This window comes from Eriocheir sinensis, chromosome 30 (assembly GCF_024679095.1).
Source record: "Eriocheir sinensis breed Jianghai 21 chromosome 30, ASM2467909v1, whole genome shotgun sequence".
In the NCBI taxonomy this organism is placed as follows: domain Eukaryota; kingdom Metazoa; phylum Arthropoda; class Malacostraca; order Decapoda; family Varunidae; genus Eriocheir; species Eriocheir sinensis.
In genome coordinates, this window is record NC_066538.1 from 17,540,936 (window position 1) to 17,565,494 (window position 24,559).

The 24,559-nt window shown below is 42.4% G+C and overlaps 2 protein-coding genes across 7 annotated transcripts in view; both read right to left on the reverse strand.

The window, feature by feature from the left end:
* Positions 1-3,746, reverse strand: part of LOC127005680 (ras-related protein Rab-5B-like) — a 31,228-nt gene extending 27,482 nt beyond the window's left edge. Inside the window, exon 1 of the mRNA XM_050874774.1 lies at positions 3,243-3,746. The gene's annotated coding sequence lies outside the window, so the exon portion shown is untranslated. The remainder of the gene's footprint in view (positions 1-3,242) is intronic.
* Positions 3,747-8,590: 4,844 nt separating this feature from the next.
* Positions 8,591-24,559, reverse strand: part of LOC127005684 (zinc transporter 9-like) — a 36,494-nt gene continuing 20,525 nt past the window's right edge. For 3 of the 6 annotated variants that reach the window (XM_050874783.1, XM_050874782.1, XM_050874780.1), the window contains exons 4-14: positions 24,112-24,313; positions 23,263-23,345; positions 21,071-21,148; positions 16,837-16,963; positions 16,278-16,416; positions 12,811-12,948; positions 12,507-12,636; positions 11,546-11,756; positions 10,088-10,280; positions 9,275-9,388; positions 8,591-8,878 (exon numbers count right to left, since the gene is read on the reverse strand). In XM_050874783.1, the coding sequence (XP_050730740.1) occupies positions 8,834-8,878; positions 9,275-9,388; positions 10,088-10,280; positions 11,546-11,756; positions 12,507-12,636; positions 12,811-12,948; positions 16,278-16,416; positions 16,837-16,963; positions 21,071-21,148; positions 23,263-23,345; positions 24,112-24,313 (1,460 nt within the window). In that variant the 3' untranslated portion in view covers positions 8,591-8,833. The remainder of the gene's footprint in view (positions 8,879-9,274; positions 9,389-10,087; positions 10,281-11,545; positions 11,757-12,506; positions 12,637-12,810; positions 12,949-16,277; positions 16,417-16,836; positions 16,964-21,070; positions 21,149-23,262; positions 23,346-24,111; positions 24,314-24,559) is intronic. The other 3 variants (XM_050874781.1, XM_050874785.1, XM_050874784.1) reach the window with 3 other exon arrangements.

The window sequence follows — 24,559 nt, forward strand, 5'->3', positions numbered from 1 at the left end:
TAAGGTAATTCTTAGACTCAAAAAATACCAAAAATATTGTGATACGTCTTGATTCCGTCTTTTCCCCTTTCATTTTACATCTCAAGACCTTTTATTAATTACTATATATTCTTGTGTCTGTGTTATAACGAAACTCATAGTATTTTTTTTACCAGGTATGTTAATTAATAGATTTATGAATTTCTCGTCTTCTTTATTTTTTCCGTTTTATCTCCATTTTCCTTCTATTTTGAGGACTTTTATTTGTGTGTGTATTTATTAATTATTCCTGTCTTTGTGTTATGTAGAAACCTTCTCCATATGCTATTTTTATCTGATATATTAATAGATTTATAAATTTCTCTTGCCTTCGTTATGTTTTCGTTCTATCTTCCTTTTCTCTTCCATTCTGAGGACTTTTATTTGTGTCTGTATCTATTAATTATTCCTGTCTTTGTGTTATGTAGGAACCTTCTCCATATGCTATTTTTATCTGATATATTAATAGATTTATAAATTTCTCTTGCCTTCGTTATGTTTTCGTTCAATCTTCCTTTTCTCTTTCATTTTGAGGACTTTTATTTGTGTGTGTGTTATGTGTGTGTGTTATTCCTGTCTTTGTTATGTAGAAACCTTCTCCATATGCAATTTTTATCTGATATATTAATTCGTTTTATATCCTTTTCTCGTTCATTTTGAGGTCTTTTATTTGTGTGTCTGTGTTTATTAACTATTCATGCGTTATTGTGTTATATAGAAACTTCTTTATGATGTTTTTATAAGATATATTAATGTATTTATAGAGTTTTTTCGGTTTCATCTCCTTTTCTCTTATATTTTGGGATCTTTTATCTGCTGTGTGTCTGTGTTATGTACAAACCCTTTTCAGGCAATTACCAAGGATACTTATATACTTATCTACCTACTTACTTAAATAAATAAGTAAATAAATAAATAAGTGCTTCTTCCTCTCTCCATGCAAACGTTCCTCGGGACCTTTACTTTGACCTTCCATGTTTTTCCGTGTTTTCCTCTTCTCTCGTCTCCCTGGAATTCTCTTTATGTGTTTAATGTGTGTATGTGTGTATTAATTCTCTATGTGTCCTTGTGGTGTGTTGAAGCCTCCTTATTAAATTTTTGGCGGAGATATTAGAGTTATAAAAAAATATACTTCAATCTTGTTTTCTCCGCGTTTGCCTTTTGAACGTGATATGTCTTTTTGCTTTTTAATCTTGCATATTTTTTTTCCGTGTTTTCCTTTCCTCTCGTCTCCCTGGATTCCTTTTGTGTGTTTATATGTGTGTTTCAACTGTTCTTGTGTTCATGTGTTTTGCTGAAAGTTTGAAACCCTCTTCAGACTATTTTTACCGGAGATATTAGTGTGATAATTAATACGATCTTGCTTTTTAATCTTGCATATTTTTTTCCGTGTTTTCCTCTTCGAACTCTCGTCTCCCGTGTTTATATGTGTGTTTCAACTATTATTCTGTTCATGTGTGATGTTGAAACCCTCTTTAGAGTATTTTTACCGGAGATGTTAGTTATAATTACTATAATCTTGCTCTCCCCATTTACTCTTTGAATGCGGTAGGCTATTAATGTCTCCTAACTTAATTTCGACCTTGTAAATTTTCCCGTGTCCTCCTCTTCCCTCGATCGTCTTCCTGGAATTCTCTTTTTTATGTTTTTATGTGCATTCAACTCTCTATGCGTCCTTGACATATAAAGAAATTTTCCTTACGCAATTCTTACCAGAGACATTAGAATTATAAATACTACGATCTTGGTTTTTCCATTTGCCCACACATTAAAAAAAGATCGATGTTATGATAATGATGATGATGATTAGGATGAATTAAGTTGATAAGGAAGGAGAGAGAAGAATATATAGGAGAAGGAATTAAGAGGAGCTAAGAAGAGGAAGAAAAGGCTAAGCAGGTAGAGGAGGAGGTAGAGAAAGCAGATAAAGAGGAAGAGGAGGGAAACGAAGATGAGGGATCGAGATATTATATGAATTATATAGTCTTGTTAATTCTTCCGGTTGCTCGCTGATCTCCAAGCTAACATTTTGCCGCATATAAATTCCAGTAATACGTAATGAATATACATAAATTCCAAATTAAAAGGGTGAAAAGAAAAGGGAAATAAAGGGAAAGGGAATACAACTATAGCTATATACGTGTTATATATATGTACGGTTGATCTCTATACTTCAATGCAAATATATTGACTGATCGGTTTAACAAAGTTTGATTCATGGGCTAGTGTTACAAGTAGTACGTATTACATCAGACGATATATATAAGAAACTGAGGAAGCATGATCACGTTGTAGTGACGTCACACACACACACACACACACACACACACACCTATCAAATATGCCCTATCTCGATCTCTCTTTTGATAACGGAAGGATGACCCGTGACAATCTTAGTTAGGGGCGTCTGTACGTATGTATGTGTGTGTATGTATGTGTGTGTGTGTGTGTGTGTGTGTGTGTGTGTGTGTGTGTGTGTGTGTGTGTGTGTGTGTGTGTGTGTGTGTGTGTGTGTGTGTGTGTGTTTCCTTGAGTCTCCCTTTGCTATCATCCATTTTCTACGACTGATAAATTACTAATCTTGATCCTTTCACCATACATATAAGCTCCTGCTGAGATTACAATATGACATAAGAATGATGGAACACCTTTTTATTTCACTCTCTCTCTCTCTCTCTCTCTCTCTCTCTCTCTCTCTCTCTCTCTCTCTCTCTCTCTCTCTCTCTCTCTCTGTCGGTGAATCAAGGAGAGAGAGAGAGAGAGAGAAACGTCAAGAAGCCATATAGAGGAAGTTTCCCCAGCTGATTCTCTCTCTCTCTCTCTCTCTCTCTCTGATGACCTATAATATGCACTTTCGAGATGTATATTCGCCATCACGTTAATTAACATATATGAATTTTATCAAACGTACGTCATTATCAAGAATATATCACACATGCAATATATATCGTCCACATTCTTAGGTATATAATATAATTGGTATATTCTCAGACACATTCGCCAAAGGTCCGTGTTTGTTTGTTTTGTTGTTTTTCTAGATTCATGGTACAGAATTAAGAATAAAGGTCACACTACCACCAGGGGCATATAAATTTAAGTATGCCCATGGAAATACCCAGAAAGCCTATAGCTATATATATAGGAAAGCCTTGTCAAATATGTGTGTAGGCCACTTGCTTGGGCGCTGATATATATATATGGCAGTAACTTAATATCGACCTTACCTTTTAATATATATCTCCTCGATCCCGCTCTTCAAACTCACGAAGAAAATGTTCTCTATCAATCAATCAATGTCTATTTTCCTTTATATTTTCCTTCAATATATTTCTCTCTCCTTTCTTAATTTTGTCTCACGTACTGAACTTGATTTTTTTTCCTCTAACACGATTTTCTCTCCTTTCTTTTGTCTCTTTCGCGTAGTGCAATCCCTTTATTTTTTCCCTCAATAGGTTTTTCTCACCTTTTTTTTCTCTCTTTCGCTTATTGCAATCCCTTTATTTTTTCCTTCAATAATTAAATTTTTCTCACCTTAATTTTTTTTGTCTCTTTCGCGTACTTCACTTTTTATTTTTCCTTCCACACGTTTTCATGTCTTCAATCTCAACAAGAAGTATATATAGGTACTGATTGTTGCTACCTACAAAGTTTCAGAGTTCTATAAGATTATTTTGGGTTTTTTATGTTAATTATTCGACACACGAGTTATTGGATCACCACAAAGGTTATGATTAAGATCCGCTGATTCTTACTATTGCGCACCTTAAAATTTCCTTCTTTCCCGCACCTCCTCAGCGTTCACTTCTTTTCCCTTTCCTGCTCTCAACTAAAGTAATATTCGAGCGTTAGTTGCTTGGTAGACTTATCAAGAGCGTACGTGCTTTCAACATGTCGGTTTCCGGAAGCGTTGGTATATGCGTCAGCGCTGTGCCCCGTGCGTCACCATAGGCGAGAATTTAACAGCTTCCGGACCGCGATAGTGAGGCTTACGTTTTCATCATCGCTTGCATGTATATCGCAACAAAAGGGGAAGGGGGGGGGGGGGGTCCGGGTACTATACGGGATATGAAGGAGGAATGGTTGAAATGGAATGCAGTGGTTGGAATAGAATAGACGCAATGGAATGGAATGGAATGGTTGGAATAGAATGGATGCAATGGTTGGGATGAGTGGAATGAACGCGCTGGTCGGAATGGAATGGAATGGTTGGAATAGAATTGAATGGAATATGGTTGGAATTGTTAATTGATGGTTTATTGTTGGAAGAGTATACACAACAAAGGAGAAGGGAGGAAAATGCCATCCCGATCGACCCCAGGCAATAGGCTACATAGTATGATTTGCAATAAACACTCGTCATGGAACTTCCGCCGTCTCCCTCGCCGCCCGCACGCCCGTACTGATATACCTATTCTTTCTCACGCAGGCTCTAAATTCTCCTCCTCCTCCTCCTCCTCCTTCAGAGCCTCCTATAGCAGAGCAGAGACACATAAGAACATAAGAACATAGGGAAACTGCAAGAGGCTGAGTGGATATTTACATACTTTAGTAAACAGACGTCACTGTTCAGACCCGGGAATATCACTAATTGATGTTTTACGCTACTATTTAATTCATTAACAAACAAATCGCAAATTAGATTACCAATAAGGATCCAACCCACACACATTCCAACCATTGCGGCCATTCCATTTCATTTCAACCAGTGCCTTCATTCACTTCCATCCTACCCCAACCATTGCATCCATTCCATTTCAACCAGTGCCTTCATTCACTTCCATCCTACCCCAACCATTGCATCCATTCCATTTCATTTCAACCAGTGCCTTCATTCAATTCCATTCCACCCCAACCATTGCATTCATTCCAACCATTGCATTCTATTTCAAGCATTCCTCCTACACATCCCGTATAGTAAAGAATTGCAGCCATTCCAGAGAAGATCAAATACTTTAAAACTTCCTTTGCGCTGTCACTTCTCCGATTTCGATTTCGATTTCGCGCCTTTTTTTCCGGGACGATCCGCGCGGAATACGAAATCACGAACTCTATACCAATGAATTAATAAAACACCATTTTCCGGATATATTTATTGAGTGACTGGAATTAGAACACGACTAAATTCACAAATAAACTGGCATCACATATGAGTTGGTGCTAAAGTAGTATGACTGACTCCCTATCAACACGAGGCTGCCATCAATCAATACTAAAAAGCAAAACTAGGTGAGGAATGACCATATATTTTTACATTTCGGCGCCACAGCACACACGTAACATTTAACTAGGCTTCAATAGTTGTGGGGGGCATTTCCAGGGGTAGTTTTATGAGTCTAGTGGTAGTTTGACAAAGCCTCTGTACCGTGAACATAAAAACAATTGACATTAAGGGAAAACCAGGTGAGGAATGGTCATAATCCTTCACATTTCGGCGCCAAATCACACATTTAACCAGGCTTTCGCGGGGGTTGTTTATAGGCATTTCCAAAGGTAGTTATATGATCATGGTGGTAGTTTGACAAAGCTTCGATCTGTACCATGAACGTAAAAACAATTGAAATTAGAGGAAAACCAGGCGAGTAGGTGGTCATAATCTACATATTTCGGCGCCAAAGCACGTACATTTAACTAGGCTTCAATAGTTGGGGGGCATTTCCAGGGGTAGTTTTATGAGCCTGGTGGTAGTTTGACAAAGCCTCTGTACCATGAAAGTAAAAACAATTGAAATTAGAGGAAAACCAGGCGAGAAAATGGTCATAATCTTACACATTTCGGCGTCCAAGCACACACACACTTGATTGATTGATTGATAGTTTATTGTTGCAGGTAAACAAGGGAGAAGGGAGGAACATGCCATCCCAACCCCCGGGCACACACTTAACCAAGCTTTCGTAGGAGTCTGGGGGGCATTTCCAGGGGTAGTTTTATGAGCCTAGTGGTAGTTTGACAAAGCCTCTGTACTACCAGGAACTTAAAGAAACACTCATGATAACGCGTTTTACCCCATTTTTTGGCCTTTAGAAGTAATTGAAGTGAGGCAAAAACGTCAAATACGAATAGTTTTAATTTACTTTTACACGGAATCTTGTCAATTCTCAAGTAAGTGCTTAGATTTCCACCTCCACGAGTAGCCATATACAATTGTGATATTAACGAAAACATAAATAAATACACAAACAAACACAAATATAATACTTGATGAGAAAGTAGTTAAATAATGAGCCTATATATACATGTGTTTAGACTTGACAACAGTGATCATAAACGTAGTTAAAGAACGATATTAAGTGTGATGATAATGATGACGATGATACATGTTATAATGATTGCATAATGAGAGAGAGAGAGAGTTGTCTCCTTAATTATGTAAAAAGGAGAGATAAGAGGATAAAGAGGGGAAGAGGAGAAGGAGGAGGAGGTTATGAAGGAGGAAAAGAAGGGTTGAGGGAGGGGAAAGAAGCAGGAGGAGGAGAAGGAGGAAGATGAGAAGGATTAAAATTGGAGCTAATATGTTGAGAGGATGGTTACACAAGAGGAGGAGGAGGCCGGAGGGTAGACTTGGTAGGAAGCAAGGAAAGAATAAGAGGAAATGTTTTGGCTCTCTCTCTCTCTCTCTCTCTCTTGCTGCTGGACAGGGATGGGGAACCAGTAGTAGTAGAAGTAGCAGTAGTAGTGGGAGTAATAGTAGTAGTAGTAGTGGTGGTAGTAGTAGTAGTAGTAGTAGTAGTGGTGGTGGTAGAAATAGCAGATTTTATTACTACTACTATTACTACTACTACTGCTACCAATTATGCTGCCACAACTACTACTATTACTACTACTACTTTTCTTAGCATTCTCTGTACATATATATAATCTACAATGACTGAATACTCTTCCCAACACTGTACACTAATAAGATATACAATGAATGACTACAATACATACTCTTCACTACACAAAACATGCCCATTATAATACTATATGGTGCTGCCTACAATGAGGTGTTTCTGTATTAACACTATAGCCCATATTTTTTTAAACATATCATTGCCTCAGTTCCCCTGTTTAAAAAGCCTCTTGTAGAAGTTGCTGGGCTTTTCATGGACTGTTTTGTGATGTTGGTCATAGGTTTATATGGCTTCTGGATCTTGAATGGGAAAAAGTTGGAAAGTTTGGTTTAGTCGGTGCAACATCTGTGGTCATATGCCGGAAAGAGAGAGAAGGGCAAGGAATTATAGAAGGCAACAGATCCCAGGAGACAGGACACAACCCTTAATTAGAACCTGGTACCCATTCACTGCTGGGTGGACAGGGGCGTAAGGTATCGGAAAAGCCACCCAAATTTTTCCACTCTGCCCGATCTTGAACACAAAAATCACCCCATATCACCCTCAGTCCCCCAATTTGAAAAGCCTCTCGTAGAAGTTGCTGGGTTTTCCATGGACTGTTCTGTGATGCTGGTGATAGTCTTATACGGCTTTTGGATCTTGAACGAGGACAAAACACCCATGAAAGCCCAGTTAATCTTCTCTGTGGCCTTAGGAAATAGAGATAATTGGAGACTGTGTTCTGTGATGCTGGTGATAGTTTTACATGACTTCTGCATCTTGAACGGGGAATAACAACACCCATGAAACCCCAGTTAATATCCTCTGTGGCCTTGGGAAATAGTCGTAATGGGAGACTGATATGTTTAAGAATATGAACTACTTTGTGTCTATATGACGTACAATGACTGAGTACACTTGGTTCACACACTGTACAATGATGAGTAATGGGTCCTCTTTACAATTAACAGGTCTAGTGTCAATGTTACTATTATTTTGTATGTAGTGTTTCAACGTCCTAGTTAAGGTTCTATAAATGTCAGTTACTTATGGTTATGGTAAATGCAAGTTAAATAAATATATATATGGGAATAACTTTAATAAATGCCACAGTAATAATGAAAATAGTAACAATAATAATAATAATAATAATAATAATAATGAGAAAAAAGGTGAGGGTCAGTGCATATGATATAGTTGGAAGTGGCTGCTGTGTTCACCTCCAACCACCAGTCTGACTAACCTTCTTTGTGGCCTTAGGAAAGAGTGGGAGCCTAGAGAGAGGGTCAGACTGAGTTGGATATGAATGAATGTGAATGAGGAGGATAGCGCTGTGAAGAGTACAAGGGAAGAATTGAGGGTTGGGAAGGGAACACAACCACCAGTCTGACTAACCTCCCTTGTGGCCTTTGGAAAGAGTGGAAGGCTATAGAAAGAGTCAGGCTGAGTGGGATATGAACGGATGTGAATGAGGACAGCACTGTGAAGAGTACAAGGGAAGAATTGAGGGTTGGGAAGGGAACACAACCACCAGTCTGACTAACCTCCTCTTTGGCCTTAGGAGAGAGTGGGAACCTAGAGCATTAGAGCAAGATGTCCTACTTAGTAAAATGGCACAAATAAATCGATCAATAAATAAAATGTAGTAATGAGAAAAGAATGCTAATAAAAATAATTGAAAAATGACATAAAACAAACACACACACACACACATATAATATACTACCTAGCAATCTCTTGGAACTGTTTATGTAATGAGAATCTATATTAATGATCTCTCTCTCTCTCTCTCTCTCTCTCTCTCTCTCTCTCTCTCTCTCTCTCTCTCTCTCTCTCTCTCTCTCTCTCTCTTTAATGCCTATATTTTACTATACATATCACATTCTGTCTGCCTCCTCCTCTTCCCTGTCCTATACACACACACACACACACACGCACGCACACACGCGCGCGCTCTCTCTCTCTCTCTCTCTCTCTCTCTCTCTCTCTCTCTCTTTTCCTTTTTTTTACAGAATTTCAAGATCACAGTGTCGGATTTCTGGGTGACTTTTCTGAAAATAGAGAAAAGAAAGGAGGTTAGGCATTGTTGTTGTTGTTGTTGTTGTTGTTGTTGTTGTTGTTATTATTATTATTATTTTTATTCTTAGATCTCATTTTCTGTTTTCTTATGCATTCTTCTTTTTATTCTTATCACTCTTATTGGTAGTAGTAGTAGTTGTAGTAGTAGTAGTAGTAGCAATATTAGTTACAAACACATCCTAATTCTAGAGAAAACAAACAATTACACACACACACAACCTCAACCCCCTCTCCACTCCTTCGCACACAACCCCCTTCTCATCCACACACAAACACACAACTACCCCTATACACAACCCTCACCCTTCACCCCCCACCACACAAACACAACTCTAACCCCCCCCACAACCCCCTCCCCCATCCCTCACCTTCAGTATGGTTTCGATCCTGTCCACCTGCTCGCCAAGGCTGTCAACGATGTTCTCCCCGTGCTTCAACAGGAACGCCTCAACCTCCTCGATGGTCTTCAGGTTCTGCATCTCCTGTGTGAGGGGAGGGGAAGGAGGAGAGGGGGAGGGAGGAAGGGAGTGAGAGTGGGAAGGGAGGAAGGGGGAAGGGAGGGAATAAGGGAATGGAAGGCAAGAAGGGAGAGGAGCGTTAGGTTATCATCACTATCCTTTCCTATACTTTATTCTTCCTTCTACTCTATCTCTTCCCTCCTTCTCATTTCCCTCCACCTCATCCCTCCCTCCCTTTCATTATTTCCCTTATTTTCTTCATATTATTTCTCCTTTTTTCTCTACCTCATCCCTCCTCCACTTCATCCTTCCTTTTCTTTCATCTTGTCTCTTTTCTCCACCTGATTTTTTTCTCATTTTTTTCCCTTCAATCCCCCCCTTCCCCCTCCCTCTTCCCCTTATCTTCTCCTCCCCTCTACTCCCTCCCTCATCTTTCCCTATCCTCCCCTCCATCTTTCCCTCCAATCCCCCCCTTCCCCCTCCCTCTTCCCCTTATCTTCTCCTCCCCTCTACTCCCTCCCTCATCTTTCCCTATCCTCCCCTCCATCTTTCCCTCCAATCCCCCCCTTCCCCCTCCCTCTTCCCCTTATCTTCTTCTCCCCTCTATCCCCTCCCTCATCTTTCCCTATCCTCCCCTTCATCTTCCCCTCCCCAACTCCTCTCTCCCCATCCACCCCTCCCCTTCCCTCCCCTTCACTTATCCCCCCCCCCACACACACACACCTTGAGCAAGGCCTCCAGGTCCTGCTGGTCCAGGTATCCGCGGGTCAGCTCCCGGCCGTCAAAGTCCACCTCTGCCTTGTACCTGACCAGCCCGGTGCCCATGTCGATGCCCTTCACGTCGTAGATGGCGCGGATCAGCACGTCGCCCTCAAGCTCCTCGTTGATCTTCTCGAGGCGGTGCTGCGGGATGGACCTAAGGGGGAGGGACGGAAGGGAGTTTTTTTTACACGTGAAAGAAGTCAGCTCTAAGGCATGACAGAAACAGTCCTCGTTGATATTCTCAAGGTGGTGCTGCGTGATGGACCTGCCGGGGGAGGGACAGAAGGGAGGTTTTTTACAGGTGAAAGGCATCAGCTCTAAGGCATGACAAAAACAGATGATAAAAGGGCCATTAGATTTTTTCTTTTTTACATTGGATTGTCGTCTTCTCTTCCCTCTTGTCCCTTCCATTTTGTCTCCCTCATCTTTGTCCTTAACCCGGTAGCAGCGGGGATCACGTTTCTTAATGGTCCCTCCAAGCGAGAAAAATGAGAAAAAATCACCTCTCACACAAGCCATTTCATAATATATATCAAAGCATTTGTGATCAGATTATGTATCATCTATTTTGGGGGGTTTATATCATGGCACAAATTTGGCCCGTCGCTGCTACACGGTAATGCAACAAATTTGGCTCGTCGCTGCTATCAGGTTAATCTCCTTCCCATTATCTTAATTTTCTTTGCTTTCCCATCTTTTCCCCTTCCCTTCCCTTTATACTACTCCTCAGTGGTGCAGTGGTTAGTGTCCCTGACTATGAATCTGAAGGCCCAGGTTTGATTTTCCAGCCCAGGCAGTTGGTGTGCTGCCCGCCCAGCTGTTCATTCTCTCTGCTGGGCTAGTCGATAAATGGGTACCTTGGTAAACCTGGGGAAGGTAAGATGTGGTAGCCTGGATGCAACGTTGCCAGGTTGTCGTACTCTGCCTCTTATGTTTGCCGATTTCCGACCCCAAAACTGCTTTCGTCACCCAAATAACTGCCTTCATATATGGTTATCATTTAAATGGTTAATTATTGGTGTTTCTTGGCAACAGTTAAGGGCCAGAAAAAGATGAATACGCGGCTCTGAGTATGATAATCTAGCAACCATGCCTGGATGTCACACTGGCCCTGCATTGTGGGGTTAAGGTTTCCCTCCCACCTTAGACTCCAGGGGCCAATGTGACGGAGATGAGCACTGAGGCCACACGCAGCAATAGCATATACTCCCACCTTTACCTTTGTCTTACCATCTTTATCTTTGGTTTCTGCTCTCACCTAACAACATGTCACACACACACACACACACACACACACACAAAGAAACATTCATGATTTTGAGGAAAAGTTGGACAAGAGCGGATATGGAGACGGGACAGCGCGAATGTAGCTCTTTTCCTGTACGTCACAACTAGGTAAATACACACACACACACGTACTTCCCAACAAGCGCGGCAGAATTGGTATAGATGATGAAACCAGAGACACACGCCAGAATGCCCCCAATAAGGCAGGACCCGATGGCGTCAGGGATGTGTGAGCCCAGCAGGGAGGTGAGGCCCATGCACCCCATCGCCACGCCCACGCCCACCACCGCCGCCATGTCCTCCAGCAGCACCACGTTCACACTGGGGTCCTGGCCTCGCAACACTGGAGGAGGGAGAAAGGGGGGAGAGGGAGGGTTGGGAGTGACTGCAGATCTTTTAAATGTCGTAATGGTATTATTTAAGAAATTATGTGGCTATAGTCAGTTGAGCCAATCTGAGGTGTGCATTATCATGTGCTGGCAACCTGCTGTCACACCACATGTCTGACTGCATGGATAACGTGTGATAGCCTACACGTGGAAAACAGTCGTCAGTTTAATAATGTACAGGCAACAATAACAACTTTTGTTGATTATAGTTGATTTGAGTTAAAAATATCAGTACTGTCTCAAACAGCTGTTTTGTTTATATAAAGTCTGTTAATTTTCTCAGTGGTGGACGGCGCCAAGACTGTTTAATAATTATAATCAGCGATCTAGTAAATTAACATGACAGCTCTTTGCAACAATGCTAATAATTTGCAACTCAGAAATCAACTACAATTGACAGTAGGTATTTATTTTGTTATTGTTGCCTGCACATTATTGCTAATGACGACTATTTCCAATGTGGAGGCTGTCGTACATTATCCACGAAATTGGATATGCCTTGTGACAGCAGGCTGCCAGTACATGTTAATGCTCACCTCAGTAGTTTGACTTTTTTCTCCCACTTTATGGGATGGAGTTAGTTGGGAGTGGTGTTAGTGCGGTGTGTGTGTGTGTGTGTGTGTGTGTGTGTCCGTCTCTCTGCCTGACTGTCTGTATGTCTGCCTCCCCATCTGTCTGTCTGTCTGCCTGTCTGCCACACTCACCATACTCCATGAAGGACATCTGCTGGTGCTGCGCCCCCTTGCGGATGGCGTGGACAGCCATTAGCAGCGTGCCGCCCTCGGTGATGAGCGACCCGCCCAGGATGTAGAACGCCCAGTACAGTGGCACCACCTGCAACACACGGCACATGTACACACACACACACACACACACACACAGGGGAAAGAGGGGACTTATACGCCTGCTTTTTTAAACATCGGATTAATATTAATCAAAATGTGCAGCTAGTTTGTTTTTTCACTTTAATTTTTGGGAGCGAGTCAGTGAGAAGTGTTGGATTTTCACCTCTGAAGGCTCCATCAGGCCCTGTATGCCGTGCTGGATGGAGAGGCCGGACCCCACGCAGAAGATCATGGCCCCGGAGATGAGCGAGGACACGTAGCGCATGGTGGTGTAGCCGTATGGGTGGACCACGTCGGCACTCTGGGGGGAGGAGAGGGATGTGATAGTGTTACGGGGTGTTATTTTTATTTCTAAGAGGTATGTGGCAGTGTTATGGGGTGTGTTGTGTTTATTTCTAAGAGGGATGTGGCAGTGTTATGGGGTGTGTTATTTTTATTTCTAAGAGGGATGTGGCAGTGTTATGGAGTGTGTTATGTTTATTTCTAAGAGGGATGTGGCAGTGTTATGGGGTGTGTTGTTTTTATTTCTAAGAGGGATGTGGCAGTGTTATGGGGTGTGTTGTGTTTATTTCTGAGAGGGATGTGGCAGTGTTATGGGGTGTGTTGTTTTTATTTCTAAGAGGGATGTGGCAGTGTTATGGGGTGTGTTGTGTTTATTTCTAAGAGGGATGTGGCAGTGTTATGGGGTGTGTTGTGTTTATTTCTAAGAGGGATGTGGCAGTGTTATGGAGTGTGTTAGTTTTATTTCTAAGAGGGATGTGGCAGTGTTATGGGGTGTGTTGTGTTTATTTCTAAGAGGGATGTGGCAGTGTTATGGGGTGTGTTGTGTTTATTTCTGAGAGGGATGTGGCAGTGTTATGGGGTGTGTTGTGTTTATTTCTGAGAGGGATGTGGCAGTGTTATGGGGTGTGTTGTGTTTATTTCTGAGAGGGATGTGGCAGTGTTATGGGGTGTGTTGTGTTTATTTCTGAGAGGGATGTGGCAGTGTTATGGGGTGTGTTGTGTTTATTTCTAAGAGGGATGTGGCAGTGTTATGGGGTGTGTTGTGTTTATTTCTAAGAGGGATGTGGCAGTGTTATGGGGTGTGTTGTGTTTATTTCTGAGAGGGATGTGGCAGTGTTATGGGGTGTGTTGTGTTTATTTCTGAGAGGGATGTGGCAGTGTTATGGAGTGTGTTGTGTTTATTTCTGAGAGGGATGTGGCAGTGTTACGGGGTGTTATTTTTATTTCTGAGAGGGATGTGGCAGTGTTATGGGGTGTGTTGTGTTTATTTCTGAGAGGGATGTGGCAGTGTTATGGGGTGTTATTTTTATTTCTGAGAGGGATGTGGCAGTGTTATGGGGTGTGTTGTTTTTATTTCTGAGAGGGATGTGGCAGTGTTATGGGGTGTGTTGTTTTTATTTCTTAGAGGGATGTGGCAGTGTTATGGGGTGTGTTGTTTTTATTTCTGAGAGGGATGTGGCAGTGTTATGGGGTGTGTTGTTTTTATTTCTGAGAGGGATGTGGCAGTGTTATGGGGTGTGTTGTGTTTATTTCTAAGAGGGATGTGGCAGTGTTATGGAGTGTGTTGTGTTTATTTCTGAGAGGGATGTGGCAGTGTTATGGGGTGTTGTGTTTATTTCTAAGAGGGATGTGGCAGTGTTATGGGGTGTGTTGTGTTTATTTCTAAGAGGGATGTGGCAGTGTTATGGGGTGTGTTGTGTTTATTTCTAAGAGGGATGTGGCAGTGTTATGGGGTGTGTTGTGTTTATTTCTGAGAGGGATGTGGCAGTGTTATGGAGTGTGTTGTGTTTATTTCTGAGAGGGATGTGGCAGTGTTATGGAGTGTGTTGTGTTTATTTCTGAGAGGGATGTGGCAGTGTTATGGAGTGTGTTGTGTTTATTTCTGAGAGGGATGTGGCAGTGTTATGGAGTGTGTTGTGTTTATTTCTGAGAGGGATGTGGCAGTGTTACGGGGTGTTATTTTTATTTCTAAGAGGGATGTGGCAGTGTTATGGGGTGTGTTGTGTTTATTTCTGAGAGGGATGTGGCAGTGTTATGGGGTGTGTTGTTTTTATTTCTGAGAGGGATGTGGCAGTATTATGGGGTGTGTTGTGTTTATTTCTGAGAGGGATGTGGCAGTGTTATGGGGTGTTATTTTTATTTCTGAGAGGGATGTGGCAGTGTTATGGGGTGTGTTGTGTTTATTTCTAAGAGGGATGTGGCAGTGTTATGGGGTGTGTTGTGTTTATTTCTGAGAGGGATGTGGCAGTGTTATGGGGGGTGTTGTGTTTATTTCTAAGAGGGATGTGGCAGTGTTATGGGGTGTGTTGTGTTTATTTCTGAGAGGGATGTGGCAGTGTTATGGGGTGTGTTGTGTTTATTTCTGAGAGGGATGTGGCAGTGTTATGGGGTGTGTTGTGTTTATTTCTGAGAGGGATGTGGCAGTGTTATGGGGTGTGTTGTGTTTATTTGTATCATTATCTTCTGTTGTTTATGATGATTTAAGGCTGGGAAAGACATGGATGGTGGATGGGTTACACAGCATTCAATTTCCTTTGCTTCGTTTTCTCTTCTATCATTCTTTTCCCTTTTTATTACTTACAATTGCAGAGTCTGAATTAAATGACATGGTGGAGGCAACGAGTGTACAGAGATTTAACCCGGTAGCTGCGGGGATCATGTTTCTTAAAGGCCCCTTGAAGCGAGAAAAATGAGAAAAAATCATCACTCATGCAAACCATTTCATAATATATATCAACGCATTTGTGATCAGTTTATGCATCATCTATTTTGGGGGGTTTATATCATGGCAAAAATTTGACCCATCGCTGGTACATGGTAAAGCCACAAATTTGGCCCGTCGCTGGTACACGGTAAAGCCACAAATTTGGCCCGTCGCTGGTACATGGTAAAGCCACAAATTTGGCCCGTCGCTGGTACATGGTAAAGCCACAAATTTGGCCCGTCGCTGGTACATGGTAAAGCCACAAATTTGGCCGGTCGCTGGTACACGGTAAAGCCACAAATTTGGCCGGTCGCTGGTACATGGTAAAGCCACAAATTTGGCCCGTCGCTGGTACATGGTAAAGCCATGGTAAAGCCACAAATTTGGCCCGTCGCTGGTACATGGTAAAGCCACAAATTTGGCCCGTCGCTGGTACATGGTAAAGCCACAAATTTGGCCCGTCGCTGGTACATGGTAAAGCCACAAATTTGGCCTGTCGCTGGTACATGGTAAAGCCACAAATTTGGCCAGTCGCTGGTACATGGTAAAGCCACAAATTTGGCCCGTCGCTGGTACATGGTAAAGCCACAAATTTGGCCCGTCGCTGGTACATGGTAAAGCCACAAATTTGGCCCGTCACTGCTACCAGGTTAAGGAACTCCCGATGTTTTCAGTTTTTCTACAGAGCACCAGAATAACGAAGCTTCCTATGTTTCGTATATTTCTGAAGGTGGAAAAACTAATGCTATGGTGAAGTAAAGTTTCGGGCATACGCTATAGCTCGCTTAGAGGGACCATTAAGAAACATGATCCCCGCTGCTACCGGGTTAAGTATTAAAAGCCAGCAAATACAAAGTGGTGAATATGATAATCTGTCAATGTTGCCCCCCACCCTTTGCCCCCCCTACGCCCACGCCCCTCACCTGCTTGGACTTGTGTATGCCGTAGGCGAGGATGAGCTGGTTGGTGACATCGGCGAAGGAGTGGAGTGCCTCGGCGAACAGGCTGTGTGACCCCGTGAAGGCCCAGGCACCCAGCTTCATCACCAGGTTGGCGCCGTTACTGTAGAGAGGTCAGGGTCAGGAGGTGAGGTCAGGGATGGGGTCAGGGAAAGAGATGCTAGTTATTTTCATTGTTTTTTGTTATTATATTGTTTTGGTTGTTATTTATTTATTTATTTTCAGTGGATTAAAGAAAATAATATGGCAATGAAGAAGAAGAAGAAAAAGAAGATGAAGAAAAGTGACAATAAGGAGGAAACAAAAAAAAAAAAAAAGAACAAAAAAACAAAAATGAGAAAAATATAATCAGAAAAGGAGGAAAGTCAAGAAAAAAAGAAAAAAAAGAAAAAAAAAGAAATAAATAGGATAAAATAAAATAAATGAGGAAACCAAAAAAATCTGCCCATCAAAAAATCAATAAAAAAAAATAAATAAAAAAAAAAAAAAAAAAAAAAAAAAATCCCTGCGCCTCGACACTCACATGACCACGGCGGCCCAGACCACCTTGCCGGAGCTGTCGAGGCCCTGGTTGGCGCGCTGGGGCTCCGGGGACGTGCGCTGGTCACGGCGGTGCTCGCGAAGGAGGCGCTTGATGTTGAAGATGTCTGCTGCAAGAAGAGAGGGTGAGGGGTGGACAGGGGGGCTCGGAACTCAAAGAACTCAAAGGAAATCTTGGGTCAACGCTCTGCATCCCACACAAAAAAAGCCCCGAGTAAAAAGCAATGTAAGCAGCTTTGAAGGATGTTTCGAGGGCAGAGAAATGTACTGATGACAGGCGAGTCTTTTACTACTGAAGGTGAAACAGTGGGATTATTTTCATTGTTGTTGTTTTTTTCTTGCCCTTGATGTTTCCTTATTGGAAAAAAAAGTATAAGTGCCGGATCATGATGTTAACACTAGCACCAGACACGGGGCGATTACTTATGTTATGTAATTGATTACGGTTACGATTACTTCATATTTTCACGATTACGATTACAATTAAATTAGGTGTAATCAATTATGATTACGATTACATGATGTATTAATCGCGATTACAATCGTGCAAATTTGATACACATGTACCATACTAAATATTTAATTGGTTGATCTGCTTCAGATATTTAGAGTACCACATACTTGCTGTACAAGAAACTATTAACTGAAACTTTGCAAATGTAATCGCAAAAGTAATCACGATTACGATTACATTTTTAATGTATTCGATTAAGATTACACTTACTTAAAAACCAAGAGGGTAATCGATTATGATTATGATCACTTGAAAAACTGTAATCGATTGTAATCAATTGCGATTCCAGATTACGATAACCCCGTGTCTGGCTAGCACTCGATGGAAAACTTATCATACTAACTATCTCACTATCCGAAGCCTCAAGGGAACAATAACAACTCTATAACTATCCAATAAGCTTGTAATATTTGTATAAAAAGCAATATGAGGTGTATAGTGTTGTAATGACCTCAGCTTTCTTGGTGTGAGCCTCATATGATAATCTATGGAAATTAAACTTGATAAACTACAGTCCTGAGTGGCTGAGTGTTTATTGAAAGTAGTGTTGCCGCAACCACATGATCTATTGGACGAACAACAGCTCAGTGTGGTGGTGGCAGCACTAAAAAAATGAGCAAAAAGCAATATGGAGAATAGGGTGCTATATATAGAGTATTATTATTATTATTATTTTGATTATCATTATTGTTAGCAGCCGTAGTAGCCCTCAAGACAAGCAACATCCAAACGAGACAACCTCCACAGATTCACCTAGAAAAACAACAAAACAAAACAAAACAAAAATCACAAACCACTAGACTTCTACCCAAACACACACATGACAAAAAGTTAACACATTGCATGCTCTTCCAACTACACTATTTGAGGCAACTTAAGCTGTACTATTCTCCAGACTAAGACCCTCCCCTTAAGGCCCCTTGGCTGGCTCTCCTGGTTACTCTCTCCTATGTCAACACTGCACTGACTATACTTAGCAAGGTGACACAGCCCAGGGTAAGCAGAGACAGAGAGTGACAGACAGATAGACAGAGACAGACAGACTGGCAAAGAAGGAGGAAGATATATAAGGGGCAGAGGACAGGGATGGAGTGAATACCAGAGTTGTGTATTCAAATACGAATACGAATACTTCGAATTCTAACGAATACGAATACAAATTCAAAAACGCTGAAATGGTTTGAAATCGAATACAAATACGAGTACTTCTTGACTGTTCTAAATTTATGCAACAGTAAAATGAGCTCATACGCTTGTATATACAACACACGATGATCACACGTCCACCCAGGAGGCTGGAGTTGTAAGGAACAACGGCTGTTATTTCCGATAATAAATTTTGAAGTATTTGTCAGATTATTTGCAGAATTCGAATACTTATCCCTTGTATTTGAATACGAATGAGAATACTTTGATTTCTTTCAATATCATTTGAATAAGAATACGAAAACACCCAAATACGGTATTCAAATGTATTCGAACATGAATACTGAATGCGAATACTTCATCCCTGGCAGAGGAAGAAGAGGTGAAGGAATTACATTCATATACAGACAGATGCAAAGACAGTGAGGACATGGGACATAGAGAGGATATAGACAGACAACAGAGAGAAAGAGGTAAGTGGTGAAGACAGAAGATAAGGTGAGAGAGAATTACATTGAGACAGAGACAGAGAGAGATAGAGAGGGAGAAGCAGATGACGAAGAGATGAGAGGAAAGTACATTCAGTAAGGAGGCAGAGAGAGGGAAAGAGATCAATGGCAGAAGAAGAAGAGGAAGTGAAAGGAAATTGCACTTGTGACAGAGAGGGAGAAAGAGAGAGAGAAAGAGAGAGAAGTGACAGAGGCAGAGAAAGAGGTGAGAGAAATCAGTGACAGAAATTGAGAGGGAAAAAAAGGGACATAATGGAATGGGAGGTGGAAGAGGAGGTGTAATCCCATCCATAGACAGACGGACAGACAGAAGGAAAGCAGAAGAGGAGGTGAAATCCCATCCATAGACAGACGGACAGACAGAAGGAAAGCAGAAGAGGAGGCGAAATCCCATCCATAGACAGACGGACAGACAGAAGGAAAGCAGAAGAGGAGGTGTAATCCCATCCACAGACAGACGGACAGACAGAAGGAAAGCAGAAGAGGAGGCGAAATCCCATCCATAGACAGACGGACAGACAGAAGGAAAGCAGAAGAGGAGGTGAAATCCCATCCATAGACAGACGGACAGACAGAAGGAAAGCAGAAGAGGAGGTGAAATCCCATCCATAGACAGACGGACAGACAGAAGGAAAGCAGAAGAGGAGGCGAAATCCCATCCATAGACAGACGGACAGACAGAAGGAAAGCAGAAGAGGAGGTGTAATCCCATCCATAGACAGACAGACAGACAGAAGGAAAGCAGAAGAGGAGGTGTAATCCCATCCATAGACAGACAGACAGACAGAAGGAAAGCAGAAGAGGAGGTGTAATCCCATCCATAGACAGACAGACAGACAGAAGGAAAGCAGAAGAGGAGGCGAAATCCCATCCATAGACAGACGGACAGACAGAAGGAAAGCAGAAGAGGAGGTGTAATCCCATCCATAGACAGACGGACAGACAGAAGGAAAGCAGAAGAGGAGGTGTAATCCCATCCACAGACAGACAGACAGACAGAAGGGAAGCAGAAGAGGAGGTCAAATCCCATCCACAGACAGACGGACAGACAGAAGGAAAGCAGAAGAGGAGGTGTAATCCCATCCATAGACAGACGGACAGACAGAAGGAAAGCAGAAGAGGAGGTGTAATCCCATCCACAGACAGACAGACAGACAGAAGGGAAGCAGAAGAGGTCAAATCCCATCCACAGACAGACGGACAGACAGAAGGAAAGCAGAAGAGGAGGTGTAATCCCATCCATAGACAGACGGACAGACAGAAGGAAAGCAGAAGAAGAGGTGTAATCCCATCCATAGACAGACGGACAGACAGAAGGAAAGCAGACCCATCCATAGACAGACGGACAGACAGAAGGAAAGCAGAAGAGGAGGTGAAATCCCATCCATAGACAGACGGACAGACAGAAGGAAAGCAGAAGAAGAGGTGTAATCCCATCCATAGACAGACGGACAGACAGAAGGAAAGCAGAAGAGGAGGTCAAATCCCATCCATAGACAGACGGACAGACAGAAGGAAAGCAGAAATCCATAGACAGACAGACAGAAGGAAAGCAGAAGAGGAGATCCATAGACAGACAGACAGACAGAAGGAAAGCAGAAGAGGAGGTGAAATCCCATCCATAGACAGACAGACAGAAGGAAAGCAGAAGAGGAGGTGTAATCCCATCCATAGACAGACGGACAGACAGAAGGAAAGCAGAAGAGGAGGTCAAATCCCATCCATAGACAGACGGACAGACAGAAGGAAAGCAGAAGAGGAGGTGAAATCCCATCCATAGACAGACGGACAGACAGAAGGAAAGCAGAAGAGGAGGTCAAATCCCATCCATAGACAGACGGACAGACAGAAGGAAAGCAGAAGAGGAGGTGTAATCCCATCCAGGACAGACAGAAGGAAAGCAGAAGAGGAGGTCAAATCCCATCCATAGACAGATGGACAGACAGAAGGAAAGCAGAAGAGGAGGTGTAATCCCATCCATAGACAGACGGACAGACAGAATGAGTGGCCAAGCATAAGAGGTGACAGGGAAGTTCCATTCATTGTACCTCTCTGCCTCAAGCTCCTGATAACGTTGCGCAGTATGTAAAACTTCTTGACGGCGCGCTTGACATGGAACACGTCCACTGAAGCCAACGCACGGTGGAGACACACAGAGAGAGAGCGAGAGAAGGCACATTGTTACTGGCGGCCGTGGGGTGCGGGGGAAGGTTTGTATTATTGTCACCGTCCCAGACAAACACACCCAACACACCTTCCTTGATCCAGTTTGTTTGTGCCTGACTCACCCCGATGGAATGCCTCACCCATTGAAAGTATACACACAGGTTTGAGACGCTGTTACTGGCTGGCCCCGTGTGGCATTTGAAACATTTAATAACAGCTGAAGAAATACAGTAGTGTCAGTTTAGAACTTTGAAGGTCAGCCTTTATAAGAGCAGAGCTTTTCAGGGAGGAATACTATTGGCGCCAACCCACAGAGAAACACAATATAGTTCATTTACTGCAGCTGGATCCCTCCCGGCAGTGGCTGGATCCCTGGCTGAGTAGGTAAGGGCGCTGCTGACTGGCTGTTGGTGGGCGGGGCGTCTGACGTCTCCATCACCCAACATAATCAAGTAGTTTCAGAAAACATTCACATTTCTTTACTTAGCTCATCTGTTACACAAGACAGGTAAATTTTGTTGACACCGTTGATTGAGCAGTGATTGTACAACTTTAAAAGTCTTTTTCAGAACTCAACAGGTAAAATAATAAAGGAATTATGGTGAGTTAAAGTTAGAAATAACATTCATGTTTATACAACTTATTATAAATCCTTCCTTGCCTCATCTTACATTGCTCTCCTTCTATAATCTGAAAGTACCATCGTATTCTGGAGAATTTTATGCACAAATGCAAAAATTTCATTCTAAAACTGGTACCATAATGGCTGCAAAGACTAATAACACGTGAAAAATGTATAAATATCAAGTGCTATTCTCACCATAATTACATTCTTTTTTAGCAACGGAGTTCTGAGAAAATGTTTTATAATTATTACTTAATCCAATATTGTCAACCAACTCTGTATATCTTATGTAACAGATGAGCTAAGCAGAGAAACATGAAGATTTTTTAGCCAGGCGAGTGTGTTGGGTGACAGAGACATCCCATGTCCAGCCCGCCAGAAGCCAGTCAGCAACATCCTCCCCTACTCAGCCAGGTTAACCCGGTAGCAGCGACGGGCCAAATTTGTGGCTTTACCGTGTACCAGCGACGGGCCAAATTTGTGGCTTTACCGTGTACCAGCGACGGGCCAAATTTGTGGCTTTACCATGTACCAGCGACGGGCCAAATTTGTGGCTTTACCGTGTACCAGCGACGGGCCAAATTTGTGGCTTTGCCGTGTACCAGCGACAGGCCAAATTTGTGGCTTTGCCGTGTACCAGCGACAGGCCAAATTTGTGGCTTTGCCGTGTACCAGCAACGGGCCAAATTTGTGCCATGATATAAACCCCCCAAAATAGATGATATATAATCTGATCACAAATGCTTTGATATATATTATGAAATGGTTTGTGTGAGTGATGATTTTTACTCATTTTTCTCGCTTCAAGGGACCATTAAGAAACATGATCCCCGCTGCTACCGGGTTAAGTGAATTGATTACAGTCTTCTCCTTAATCCTGTTTGTTTGAATGGAAAGCTTTACCACATGGAACCAAGTGTGCAAAAAGTCAACACACAGGCTGAAGAGCTTGTTAGTGGCTGTCTCTGAGGTGTGGCAGGAACACTACTAGTGCTGACTCACAGGCAACACACAGAGAGAGAGAAAACAAGGAGAAACACGGCTGACATGGACAAGCAGACCAGGCCGAACCAAAGCGAAAAAAAGAAAAAGGAAAGGAAAAAGGAATGAAAAAAATAAGAGGATAAGTAAAAATGAAAGAAAAAAACAACTGAAACTGGCAGACAACAATAAATAAACAAAACAAAACAAAAACAATAGATGAATGAACCGAACACTGCGAAGACACAACAAAACAAAAACAAACAAAGAAGATGGTAAAAACACACACACACACACACACAAAAAAAAAAAAAAATAAATAAATAAATAAATAAATAAATAAAATAAATAAATAAAAACACTACAACAACCATGACATGCGCACCAACAATAAACGAAACAAAACAAAACAATAGGCGAATGAAGCACTACAAAGCCACAATCCCAAGCAACACTGCGGGTCCTTACTCTGCTGGTAACGCCGGATCTCCTTCTCCCTCTTCTTCCTCTCGTTCTCCAGCGCCTCCTCACTCCCCCACACCGTCACGGCCCTGCAGGAAGAGAAGAGGAGGAGATTAAGGAGGAGGAGGAGTACAAAGGAAGGAGTACAAAGGAAAAGCAAACATCAACAGACCTCTTGGTCCTAACTAGGCTGTTTGTTGTTGCTGCCATCTACTCTAATCAATGAGTCAGAGACACAGGATAGCAAAGGTGATTTAAGGAGGAGGAGGAGGAGGAGGAGGAGGAGGAATTAAAGGAAGAAGATGTAGAAAGAAATTAAGGAGGACTACAGAGATGAAGAAAATTAAAAGGATAAGGAGGAGGAAGAAGAGGAGGAGAAGGAAGAGGAAGGAAGAAGAGGAGGAGGAGGAGAAGGAAGAGGAAGGAAGAAGAGGAGGAGGAGGAGTTAAGAAGAAGATTTAGAAAGAAATTAGGAAAAGGAGGAGAAGGAAGAGGAAGGAAGAAGAGGAGGAGGAGGAGTTAAGAAGAAGATTTAGAAAGAAATTAGGAAGAAGAGGAGGAGAAGGAAGAGGAAGGAAGAAGAGGAGGAGGAGGAGTTAAGAAGAAGATTTAGAAAGAAATTAAGGACAACAAAGATTAAAAAAAATTCAAAGGATAAGAGGAGGAAGAAGAGGAGGAGGAAGAAAAGAAAAAGGAAGAAGAGGAGGAGGAGGAGGAGGAGGAGGAAACAATAGATGGATGAAGGATTTTGTGGGAAAGCAAAGAAGGAAAATGTGGACAGACTGAAATGAATGGACACGAACACACACACACACACACACACACACACACACACACACACACACACACACGTACTTTGCCTCGACGTCCTTCCGCCAGTACACGGTGATGGGCGGCTCATTCTCAAAGGGCGAGCGTCTCTTGGTCTTCCGCAGGTTCTCGAGGTCCGACGGCTTGAGCAGGAACTCCGCCATGGCCCGCACCGCTGTGATGAAGTTGCGTTCCAGCGACGGATGAGAACTGTCGAACCTTAGCCGCTCCTTCTTCCTCGGCATGACTGTAGGGAGGGTGAGGTAATGGTAGAGGTTGGTATTATAAGGCACTTTCAGTTCCCACATCAGCTATTTCTAAAGGTCAAAGAGGGGGTCAAATGGGTTCTAATGAGTGTTTCTTAAGGTTCATGGCACAGAGGAAGGGTCAAACCACCACCAGGGTCATAAAACTACTCCTGGAAATGCCTGAAACTCCTATGAAAGCCTTGGTGAATATGTGAACTTGGGCGATGAAATGTTTTAAAATATGA